General features: G+C 37.2%; 1 protein-coding gene across 7 annotated transcripts in view; it reads right to left on the bottom strand.

Annotated features, from left to right (window-relative positions):
- Positions 1-3,762: 3,762 nt before the first annotated feature.
- Positions 3,763-12,619, bottom strand: part of SLC6A5 (solute carrier family 6 member 5) — a 54,157-nt gene continuing 45,300 nt past the window's right edge. For all 7 annotated transcript variants that reach the window (XM_039535564.1, XM_039535566.1, XM_039535562.1 and 4 more), the window contains 2 exons: positions 11,594-11,761; positions 3,763-8,924 (listed from right to left, as the gene is read on the bottom strand). In XM_039535564.1, coding sequence (XP_039391498.1) covers positions 8,769-8,924; positions 11,594-11,761 — 324 coding nt within the window. In that variant the 3' untranslated portion in view covers positions 3,763-8,768. The remainder of the gene's footprint in view (positions 8,925-11,593; positions 11,762-12,619) is intronic.

The raw sequence follows: 12,619 nt of genomic DNA, 5'->3' as shown, positions 1-12,619 counted from the left end.
AATGTTAGGCTAGGTCATTGTTGGGCTGGGAAACCTTCAAGGAATACCTAGGTACTCCAAGAAATGATGCAGATGATTCTGTAGGTGGGATTCTAACCAGGGTGAGTTCTAGGGACATGGGTAACTGTGCAGTTACACATATGGAAGCTCTTTGGTAGATAACACACTGGGGCATGAAATAGCAGCATGGAAGCATAATTTGTTAATTGGTATAGGAATGAGATAGAAGAGGTGGAGATAGGGATTAGAGAAAATGGCACCTCCTAGAGATCATTCTCACACTTCCTCTAACATTATATGATTGGCACCAAGTCTTCTTTCTTGAGTAGGTCAGAACTTCATAGTAATCTGGGTGGAAAAACTCAGCTCTGAATCAAGTAGAGCAGGGAATTGAACCTATATCTTCCTCATCCCAGACTACTACTATGACTCTCTCATTCATATATATATATGAATGAGATATTTATATATATATATAATGAGAGAGTCATAGTAGTAGTCTGGGATGAGGAAGATATAGGTTCAATTCCCTGCTCTACTTGATTATATATATAATAAATAAAAGCCCAGGTTTCAATCCTAGAAGAGACTGACTGACAATTCCATTTTTGCAAAAACATTTGGAAGTAATTCCCTCTGCAATAGAGAACAAAAACAAATTTCAAAACCTCAAAAGTTACTGCAAAATGGGACTGCCATCCTCCAGTCAGCTCTACTTTTCCCTAAGTCAGTTCTAAACCAACACCCCAGAATGGTTACAAGGAGCAATGTAAGTTGCTGAAGGGTGTGGGTTCAGATGAAACTTAGAAATTTAAATCCTGGACATTTGTAGCAATGAACAATGTGATGACACTTTTTGCAAGAGTAAGTTGTTAACTCTGGCAGGCTAGCTAGTTTTCAGTTCACATTAATATTCTATTTACCAATAATTCCCCTTGTAGTTCCAACTGGATGCTGTATGCATCTTCACTAAATTGTTATGCGATGGGGCTGACTGTAACTGCTAGTCCTTTCTACCACAGAGTTTGTGGCATTTCAGAAGATTTGTGTTTCCTTTATACTACCTCAGAGGGCTTAAGGCAATTTGGGTTCCTTGGATGAAAGGTGCTTAAAAGTGCAAAGAATTATCAGTGTAAAAAAAAAAAAGTTCATTATAATCACTTATCTGAAAAATGTGCCGGCGGCATTGCCAGCTAAACTACATGCATGTAGCATCGAAGATAGAACACAGGCCTTCTATCACTTGAGATCATGGCAAATCTGTTAGTTGCAGCAGTATGAGGGTATATATGCTTTGCAAGCTGCTGCCACAAAAGTAAATCACCACCACAATCATATGAGCAAATATGACATGGCATCCAGTAGAGGGCACTGGTAAACAAAACACTTCACTATAATTCATTGGAGGGGGCATATAGCTCTTAGCATATAGGTCCTGAGGCCTAACAGACATGATGGACCACAACGGCTTCATTATCACTTCAACAGGTTAAGAGACTCCATACTAAGATTTACATAGTAGACCAGGGGTCGGCAACCTTTCAGAAGTGGTGTGCCGAGTCTTCATTTATTCACTCTAATTTAAGGTTTCACATGCCAGTAATACATTTTAGCATTTTTAGAAGGTCTCTTTCTATAAGTCTATAATATATAACTAAACTATTGTATGTCAAGTAAATAATGTTTTTTAAATGTTTAAGAAGCTTCATTTAAAATTAAATTAAAACGCAGAGTCCCCCCAGCCCAGTGGGCAGGACCTGGGCAGTGAGAGTGCTGCTGAAAATCAGCTTGCGTGCCGCCTTCAGCACCTGTGCCATAGGTTGCCTACCCCTGTAATAGATCATAATGGACCAGAAAAAGCCCTTACAATCTAGATTACCAAGTAAACAGTTTACTAAAATACTGTCATATACCAAAATGTTTTCAAAATGCCTAAATACATAGATTATGTTCAAGATACTTGTAGGGCCTAAAATTAGACCTTACAGCTTTGTTTTTGTCCATGGGCATATACATGTAGGTGGCATGTGTGTCCCTGTGTATGTGACATTGGCCTAGCCAGTCATCTTCTTCCTCAGGAGCCAGCAAGGCAGAAAGCAGAGGAATTTCACAGACGTGAAAGAGGCACCTGTACTCAGCACTCTGAGTTTATTGTTGGTGATTCACCTTGCAGTTATGTTATATTTTAAACCTTGTTTTCAGGAGCAGATAGTTCCTAGGATCAGAAGAGCTGGTTTTGGCCTAAATTCTGGCCATGCGAACTTTAACAGGACCCCTGCTTACCACATTGGACTGATTCCCATTTAAATGTATGCATCCAATTTCAATACAGAATGAGGACATTTTATGAAAATTTCTGTAATATACATAACTTCAAAGATCACTTACATAAATTCACCTAAAAATCCATGTAAACAAAAATCTAAAGTAGGGAACATTATGTCCGCTAAACTCAAAAAAGTTAATGCTGGAAGGGAATGGTTCCTAATGGTGAGGGCAGAAAACTAGCAGTCATCTACTTCCAAAACACTGGTATTCTATTATTATTGGGTCTAACATTGGCTCAATGTGTGACCTTGGGGAAAAATCAAACTCTGTGCCTCGGTTTCCCCATCTGTAAAATGGAGATGATACTTGCCAGTCTCTCAGGAGGGTTGCAATGCTTCATGATAATGCAGAGCTCGGAGATGAAATGCATGTTATAAATAGAGTATCATTGTACTATTTCATCATCCATTCCAATTTTGTCTTTCCCACAACAGTGTAGTTTATAGACAGAACAAAGTCTATAGTTTCTATCTTTTGGGAGCTGGTCCTGGGAATTGCTGAAAAACTCCCAAGCACTCAGTAATTCTCAGGATTGGGCCCTTGACATGTATCGCATTCACAACCTTAACATAATGCAAATGTATGTTTTGGTTTTATTTCATTAGCGTATGTGTCTCAGTCTCATGCCACAGTATAGTGATTAGATGTCTAATTGCAACTTTATATTTAGGGATGGCTTGTCAAAAGCATTTTTTCCCCTACGGTTAGTGAAAATGGTTGGATGGGTTTCATTTTAATAGCACAGTGCTGGTAAACAGGAGTCCATTACAGTATGTTTGTTACTATATGTTTCTACCTTTACATTGCAATTACTGGACTGGAAAAGCTCAGGTTTAACATTTTAGAAGAAAAGACACAAATGGTGTAAAAAGCCAGCATGGAGCTTCCAATTCTATAACTAAACTCTACTCTCTCTCTTCCTGTCCATCTCTCAGTATCACTTTCCAAAAGTATGGTCTTTCCACCTTCTGTTTTTTGTGGTTCAAAAATCTTTGGCATGATTAATTTGATACAATAAAAGGATATAAACAAATCCAGTTCATCCTTAGCTTATTCAACAAGCTACAGAGTCTTTTAATAGTTAAGAATCTAACCATTTAATTGATATTTGTTTCTGCAGCTGTGCAATATCTCTTTCCCAGGAGAGCTGTTTTCAGTTGCTGCTCAAGGTTTCGAACAATCAAACTGATCAATTCTGCAGATACCTTAAGGCAGTGTGTTAAGTAAGAATGATGTCTGTGGTAGAGGGGGTTATTTTCAGTAGACATAACACTAACAATTTTTCTTTTAAACACTGGACATTTATTTAGTGTTTTTAGAACCCATACATTATAGGATAAATTCTAATTTATAACATCAGAATATAATAGGCAAATATATAATACAATAAATTGCATTTGTACACATAAATACAAAATCTGAGGTAGGGCCTCAAGAATGACTTCTTAAATGAATAATGTACAGCATATAATATGTGCTATATAAGATATATGATGCATCCTTTGTAACATAATATATTTTCTCCATGTATAGCTAATGAAAAAATACAACAACCTGATTAGGGTACATATCTTTATCCATAGGCAGCAGTACCCCCATAGAATGCCTGTAAGTATATGACATTACGCAAGTAATTAAGAATTAACCTATTCAGTGATAGGTCCACAATAAAGTGCCAAAAAGACACAGGCGCAGATCCTCAGCTGGTGTAAACTGTCACAACTCTATTGACTGCAATGGAGCTGTGACAACTTGTACCAGCTAAGGATCTGCCCCACAAAGTACACTACACGCTATTGGTTACAGACGATAAAATATTCTAGTCAACAATAATTATATTTCTAACAATGAAATACACCTATAAGGCAAATGGTTACCTGAAGATGTATTTAAAACATGACGGGCAAATCATAATAATGCAAGCCATGAGGTCCAGCCCAGCTCTCACATTTTAAATTAAACCCATCAATAAAGCGGTCTCTCTTTAGTTATAGGCTGCCTGAAGGTGACAAAGGCAGAAATCATAAATACCATAAATGGTTTTCTCCCTCTGAGTCTATGGCATGAGTCCCCTGGAATACTAAGCTCCAGCCATTTCACAAATACAGTACATTATTTACAGGAAGTTTAAGTACAAGCTCAGAAACAAGCGTCTCATAAACCCACTAGACCTAGTGGCAGCTTTTAGGAAACCTAGCTAAAACACTTCCTAACCATGAGCAGTGCATGCCAAAGCCATGCAGCCTTCAACTGCAAACATCAACAGTCTTTCTTAAATTGAGATTGCAAAATAGAGAAAGATGCAAAATAAAATAAAAATCAATGTCTGCATGAGAAAGCAACCATTAAAACACAGCTAGCAAGAGATCATTATAAGCCGCATGACTGTGTGTATTCGAATAAAGGGTCAGTGATAAAACAAATGAATTGGAAATGGCAGGAGGAAACCACAATAAATGGGAGGTGATGATCTTCGGCACTGAGGCACATCTATACAATCAATGGAGCAGAACCTAACAAAAGGATAACTTGACCCAAATGAAACATTAGTATAAAGACATTTCAAGTCTTTTTCAATTAAAGGTCATTTTGTTAAACCCTTCTTTTGGAATCAATGTGCTGCTGTGTCTAACTGAAACACAGATTTTGTATATTGCTTGCATTTTAAAAACACTAGGAAGACCCCCAAAGAATTTGAAAATGGCAATGATTTGCATTAAGTATAATTTTAATGCATATAATAGTGCATCTCAGCTTGTCCAGAAATTCAATCTCATTTTTAAAAAATTGCAATAGAGGCAAACCTCATCAGTTTTGAATTTTTTTTCCTTACAAGACTGATAGACCAGCATGTAAATAGGTCACCTTTATGAAAATATGGCTTTTTCCCCTCTTTAAAATATTTTCTGATATTTAATCAGTTACTGAAATACTTTCATGTTATAAAATGCCGTATGTGCAAACTTTACTAGACAATGATAAAGTGCTTTCCCCAACTGTAACATTACTTTTCACTTAAAGGGACACCTCTGCGTAATTTAATCTCAACTTTTAGTTTTGGTAAATATATTTAAAGCTTTTTAAAAACATAACAGAAGTATTTCCACTTTTTCAGTTAAACTGAAAATAGGTTTTTTTCTTTTAGTTAAAATTTCCCCTGCAGTTTTTGCAAGCCAAACACTGGCACATAAAAACCAGAAAGTGAAACTGACTAGAAACAAAATGAAACTGACTAGTCTATTCAGTGTTTCAACTGAAAGCCTGATTCTGTGCCACTGACTTCAGTGGGAGCAGAACCAAAGCCTGAGTGAAGTGCAAAATAAATAAATAAATAAAAATAAAAAACAGTAAAACACTACAAGTACATAAATCTTGAAAAATTATTATTTTTCATATTCTCTCCCTTTTAGTAGCTTAACTAATGACACAGTTAGTAATGTTTTATTTGTATTATTTTATTGTTAACCTAACAGTGTCCCTGCAAATGATTTATCTTTACACTTTTAAAACAGGAAGTAAGCAAGTGATATCCTTACACATTGGAAGTTACCAGTTGCACTTTACAGAGTTAGTTAATTCCAGTTCAAATAAATGTGTCTTCTGAAAAACGAGCCAGAAAGTGAAAAGGATTCACAACTATTAGACTAACTCACCATTTCCTAACAAACACGGCAACATCGATAGTATTTTTTTTTTTTAAATCACAAAGGCAGTAATTAGTATAAATTGGGTTGGGCTCCAAAAAAAGTCAAGCTCAGGTTTTAGCCAGTAAGGGTAAAAAAAGAGGCCAAGTATTGTTCATCCTGGTGAAAATACACCATTCCCAATAGATGGCGCTGATTGATTTAGGCTTCCTTCTTCACCCTACTTGTTGGGAAGAGAGCTGGTAATTCATTTAATGTGAGACAATTTTCCTTTTTACTCCAGCCAGAGAGGCTTGGAGGAGCTAATTTTCATCTTGTATTTATGAAATTTCATTATGCCAAGAAAGGGGTAGCTCCTCAAATATTGCTCACACAGGGAAATAAACCCAAGAACAAGTTAGAATAGCAGCTCTCTATTGAATCAGCTGGCAAAGCCAAATCAAGTTGGTGCAGCTTTAAGGCAGAGATGCTTGTGGAAGGGTCGCGATCTTAATGTTCTGTGCAATACTGGGACAAGTAAAGACAACAAACAGAAAAAACCATAAGACAGATTTAGGGGCCAATGCTTCAAAATCTATTCCCACGTCATTTAACGACAAATATTTGATTGTGCTTCATGTATGCTGCCTGAGGATTGAATATCCCTAGCAGTGTCAATAACTGGCAACACTATTTGCCCCATAAAAGAGAAAGTTCAGCAAAATGATTTTTTAATATCTATATACAAAATAAATTATTTATTTTGTAAATGTTACATTAAGGTCTAGTTTTTGTTTGTTTTTATTTTCTTCAACAGGATGAAAACATCACATCTACAGACACATTTTAACTGAAGATTTACCTGAGACCCTGTAATGTGAACTCAAAAAAAGAACATGATATAAACAGTCCCCCGAAAGGAAATTACATTTAGATTGGCTACTACAATAGTGGGGAAAAAACTCAGGCTACACTACTCTAAACTCACCATATCTCTACACTGGTTGATAAGATATTTATAGGGACATAAAACATCACTAGTACGCACTACATGAACACTGATCACTCTTAAAAATCTCATATGTATGTATAGAATACAACAGCATAATAAAGGTTGCAGTTTTGCCAATTTACTGAAGACATATTTTTCTCCCTCTTTATAGTGCACTTTACAATAATTTGGGGTAATTTATATTCAGTTAATTAAAGGTACTCTTAAAATCTCTATTTTTACTCTGCCCATTAGGTAGCAGAAATATTTAAGACTAACACTCAGATTGGCATACATTTACTGGATTTCTAAATGCAGTGATAGAGGATGTACTACTGCAATGCAATGTTAAAACAACAATCTACTAAAGTATGCATTCTCTTCCTTATAATTTTGTCTATCCAGTCTTATCACTTTATTGTATTTAATTGTTTTTAATGAAAAGGTTGACAGTAAAAAAATTTAAGGAAAGCAAACTATGCACAGCTCAGATTGTTATACGAGGATATTGTCTTGAAGAATTTATATATGTATGTATATATACACACACACTATAGAGAGAGACAGAAATAGGGGTTCAGTTATTTCCCCTTTGGCTGAAAGAGAAGAATATAGCTACAGGTTATATAAAGAAGTTTATAAGAGAACAAATAGGGGAATCACAAAGTTGAACAGCACACCTACATTCTAATAATTGTTGTCATGTGGAAACTAGAATACATCTACTACTGTAAGAATATAAAATTAGGCACAAATTATATGATGGCTTCTTTACGGGAGATTTTAAACAAAAGTGAAGATAGCAAAGAAATACGTTCAGAATACTCGGATAGAGTGAATAAAACTGGGTTTGTACTTATGTGTGCAGTTTGCCAGTGAAGTTTAGATACTCAGTGTAACTGAGGCATTTTTAATGAAAAAGACATATCAAATTATTAATGAGAATGCATGAAATAAATTAAAATAGTGGTGCCCATCTGCCTCATCATGGCTCTATTTCAAACCAACTTTCAGACTCAAATACAACATTAGTCCTGATCTCAAATACATTTTGTAGGTGCTTTTATTTTTCTCCTCAAAAGTGTTGAATGGCTCGTTAAGCTCTTCCTGTTTTGATGTCCTGCATCTGATACCAGTGCTTGGTGTTTAAAGGTTAGCTCCTTGATTGAGTCAGAAAGCCTTGAAATAAGCTTTGGTATAATCAGTACTTATTTAATAGAAGGATTGTTTGCAGACTCTGCAGGCCACATTCTGCTATCAGGGTAAATGTAGAGTGACTCCATCAGGGCTAGTGGTGTCACTCTGGATTTACATCAATATTACAGAGGTCAGAATCTGGCCAAATGGGCCACACTATCCACTCAGTCCTTCCCATGCCATCCCAATGGTCAAACTCTCCTTTCAGTTACACTAATAAGGAATTCTCAGTCCCATGTCAAAAGGGGTTGCAACAGAGTAGAATTGGCCCTAAATGGGCAGAAACCATTTCCCTATCTAAATGGTTAAACTCAACAGTCATTTCTGTTGGGCTGTGCATGACCCTTTTTTTTTTTTAAAAAGAGGTTTGACCAGTTGCACAATGTCATGTTACTATTTCACAGTGGAAATAATAGGTCATGGGCACCACTAAAAAAAAACAAAACAAAAAACAAACAAAAAAAAACAGTACTTAAAGTGGCCGTCTAGTTCTTCACTACAGCATGCAACAATAAGTCCTACTTTCTAAGCAACCACTTTTAGCATCTGTGAAAAAGAACAAAGGAGACAAACTAATAAAAGAAAAATGAAAAAGGCTGTACACATTATTGCCACCAATATAGAAATTACTAGCATTGGGTTCCCAATTCTAAATCTTTCACTGGCAGTTTAAGTCCAAGGGAGGAAGTTCCCAGTGGATCAATCATATTCTTGTAACGTTCACCACGGTGTTTAGCCAAAAATGGGCCCCAGTCAGGCTGTGGAGAGCAGACCAGCTTGAGCCTCTGTACAGTGTAGGAGAGAAAAAAAAATCCCTTAAAATTAAAGAGCAGAATTACAATTCAATGGCGGAAACTAGGTTAGGCTGATCTGAAATTATTGACAATATCCTGCAAGGGGATATTAAAATGCTCTGCTGCTCAGTGTTTGTTTTGCACAAGTTTGCAAGATTAATAGATGATAAAATGCTCAGATTTTAATTATATATTCTCCCCCCCATACCATATGAAGGGAACTCATAACCACTGCCACAGATTGCTAAACTCACTCACTAAAGGACATGTGCTCAATTACTTAGGCCAATCGGCTAAGCAGTGGGTAGCTGCATCAAAATAATTGGATTTTTGTTTAGCATATTTCCCAAAAGTATACAAATGACCAAAAAGTAATACATTGCTATGAGTGAGCAAAGATTTTAATTAGCTGATGACAAAATATATCTTTTTTTTTTTTGGGCCACAGATAGAAATAAGTAGCAGATTAACCTGGCAAAATTACCAACAATGAATATCTTGTTAATCTTTCCACTGATCTCTTTATTGAAGATATAATTTGGTTGGAGCATTTATATATAAAAAAGGAAAGAAAACATATTTCTGATGGTTTAAGAGGGAACAATTATATGTTTATTACCTATTAAAATGAATCCAGTCTCTATATCAGTTATTTTAATCTCTGCTTAATTACCAGTTTGCAACCTTTACCTCCCAAATCAACCATAATAAATTTATGCAGCAGACTCAATGGTTCAGGAAATACTGTGCTAAAGCTGAAATAACTGCAGCTAGACCCTTCCCCTCCTTTCATGCAGGATATGACTTTTTGCATTTCCTTGGGTGCACTGGTTAAAGGACACTAGGGAGCATGCCCTGCTCTCTGCGGCAATAAATAATCCCAGGGCCAAATGGATAAATTAGGAAACCAGAAGCAGAGTACTATTTCTCAGTGAGGGAAACTGTGTCGTGGCCTTTTAAAAAGGAGCACCAGTTTGTGTATTGCTATTTTCCAACTTAGGCCCACAGCTCTGATACTAGATCAGAGTTGGACAAAGGCAAACAAGAGTAAATTTAACTTCTTGCTTCACTTGTTGTGTGCTATGTTCTTTTTATAGCCTGATGCACTCCAGTGCCCTCTGCAGTCTGACAAGCCATAGATGCATTCTATAGCCCGATGGGTTTTCCAGCACTGAACATCAAGCACCTTGGTTCTGTACAAAACAGAGGAAGATGTGGTCCTTGCCCCATGGCGTGGACAGGCTGACACATGGAGGGACCCAGAGGATGTTTCTATTTTTTTCTCCTTTCCACAGCCTTGCTCTCTGTGGGTTTTGCAGAGGTGAGTTGCAAAGAGGGCTTTGGAAGGAGGAGAGTGGGGGTGCCTGTTGCATTAGAATAAGAAGGGAGAATAGGGCAATAGGGGTAGTATGGAAGAAAGCATGAAGAGGAGAGGGAAAGGCAACATGCAAAGAAGGGAGTAGCATGAAATGAATGCAGGTACATAGGCCAGGGCAGAGTGAGTGTCAAGGGTGAAGATGAGAGCACTGAACTGATTCAAATGGTGGGAGAAAGCCAGTGAAGGGGTGATACGGTCCAAGTAGTTAGCATGGGAGATGGTTTTAGCCATATCATTGTGTGCAGTTTTGGTCTCGAAGGATGAGAGGAGATTTAAATATATCAGAGGATAAATACCAGGGAAGGAGAAGAATTATTTCAGCTCAGTGCTAATGTCAATTATGTGCCTGGTATGATGTAACCTTTCCAGGGAAGATTGGCTATGGCCCCCTGCATCTTGCAGGAGGTCAGACTAGATGATCATAATGGTCCCTTCTGATCTTGAATTCTATGATTCTATGATCATTGTGAAAGGATCAGAGGGGAGTAAGATGGGAAATTGGAATGCAAGTGAAGGGGGAGGTTGTGGAAGCCAAGATGGGAGGCAGCCAGAGATTGGCCAAGCATATTACCCAGAGGTGCTATAGGGAATTTTTAAGAGAAAGAGAATCAGCAGCACCCTGAATTGTAGGAGGGAGGAATAAAAAAAACCCCAAAACACAGCAGTTGTAAGTCTGTGTGACAGGGAGGGTTAGGGTGTTTTCAACGCAATGAAGAAGCAAAGAAGTTTGAGTGGAAAGATAAAGAGTTCGTTTTCACCATTTGTAGCTTGAGCTGCGAGCAGGACATTCCGGGGGATATGTCCAGATGATACCTAGTGTCTGATGTCTTCCAAGGACTGATGCTTTCTGTTGCATGATCTATAGAGCGATCTAACCTGATGCCTTCTAGTGTCTGAAACTTTCAAGGGACTGAAACGCCTTATGGGTCTCTAGTACCTGCTGCTTTCTAGTTCCATTCTGCTTCCACAAGAGGCAGATCTGAGTCAAAAAGCAGAAAGACCAGCAAGTAAGTCATCTGCAACTGGCACTGTTTTAGGGCCTAATCCTGTGAGGGTCTGAGCTCCTTCAATCTCACAGGATCAAGCCTATAGTGATTTAGGTGCATTTTATTGAGGAAGAGGGGAGCAGCAGGTATGCATTTCAACCAACTGCACTCTGTACTGCAAGAAAAAAAGTTTTCTAATAAACAGTCAACAATTCCCAACACCTGAATCAGTGTAAATTATAGAAAATAATCTTCTGTGACTATATTTTTAAGAGGGTGGGATGTTCAAGAATTACCTCAATAAATTTGCCAGGGGCTAGGTGCATTTTTATCACAAACATAATAGGGATCCAAATAACAGAGCAGGCCAGCATCAGCCACCCAAGGACCATCGACCAGCCTGGATAATGGTAAGCTCCATAGGTCATTGGTTCCCATTGGTAAAAACTGAAGCAAAGAATAAACTGAAAACAAAGAAAATATATTTTAATAAGCAACACACACACAGTCCAATTTACATGCACACTTTCAGTAAACGCAAGTATAATCAGAGATGTTCACACACACACTATATATAGAGAGAGAGACGGAGAGAGAGATAAACTATGTGATAATCAATAATGCTTCTGGAAGTTTAGGGCCCCATTCTGATCTCAGTTTCACCAGTGTAAAGCCAACATAATTCCATTGAAATCAATGGATTTACTTTAGGTTTACACTGTCAGAATTAAGATTAGAATCTTGTCCCTAGGGTAATAAGCTTTATTACACAGTCTATTGGCAGTGTTTTCTAATATAATTATGTTAAGTTACTCCATTTCACTTACTGTATAAATAGCAATGCATCTGCTTACATTTGTGCATAATTCAGTAACTTTTGTAAACTGCCTATGTGCACAATAATTGCACACAAGATTTATAGCAATATAGCTATGTGAAGGCACATATAAAAATGGTCAGTTTTATTTCTGGAGACATGAAGTAATTTAAACTCTAATCTTAAGACATTCAAATACATCAAATATTAGTATTACAGAAGACCACAGTAGGAAGAGATACTGCTCTGTTCTCTGTGCTCGTTTCCTATTGCATAATGATTGTATCATGACTGATCAATATAAAATAATTTACTACTATAGATGTTGTATTTTCCCATTCTTGTAATTCAGTTGAAACATATGGGCTTGAGCTGGCCTCATAGTTTGCTTCCAATGTGTGGTAAGAGACCATAGGGGAGACCAAGATTCAATTCCTGGTCCTAGTCCTTGACTGCTATCAGTTCTTAAGTCTTGGTTTAGCTCAGCAGTAAACCAGAAGTTTTA

This window comes from Mauremys reevesii, linkage group 4, assembly GCF_016161935.1.
Source record: "Mauremys reevesii isolate NIE-2019 linkage group 4, ASM1616193v1, whole genome shotgun sequence".
NCBI lineage: Eukaryota > Metazoa > Chordata > Testudines > Geoemydidae > Mauremys > Mauremys reevesii.
This window is presented reverse-complemented; position numbering and strand designations above follow the sequence as displayed.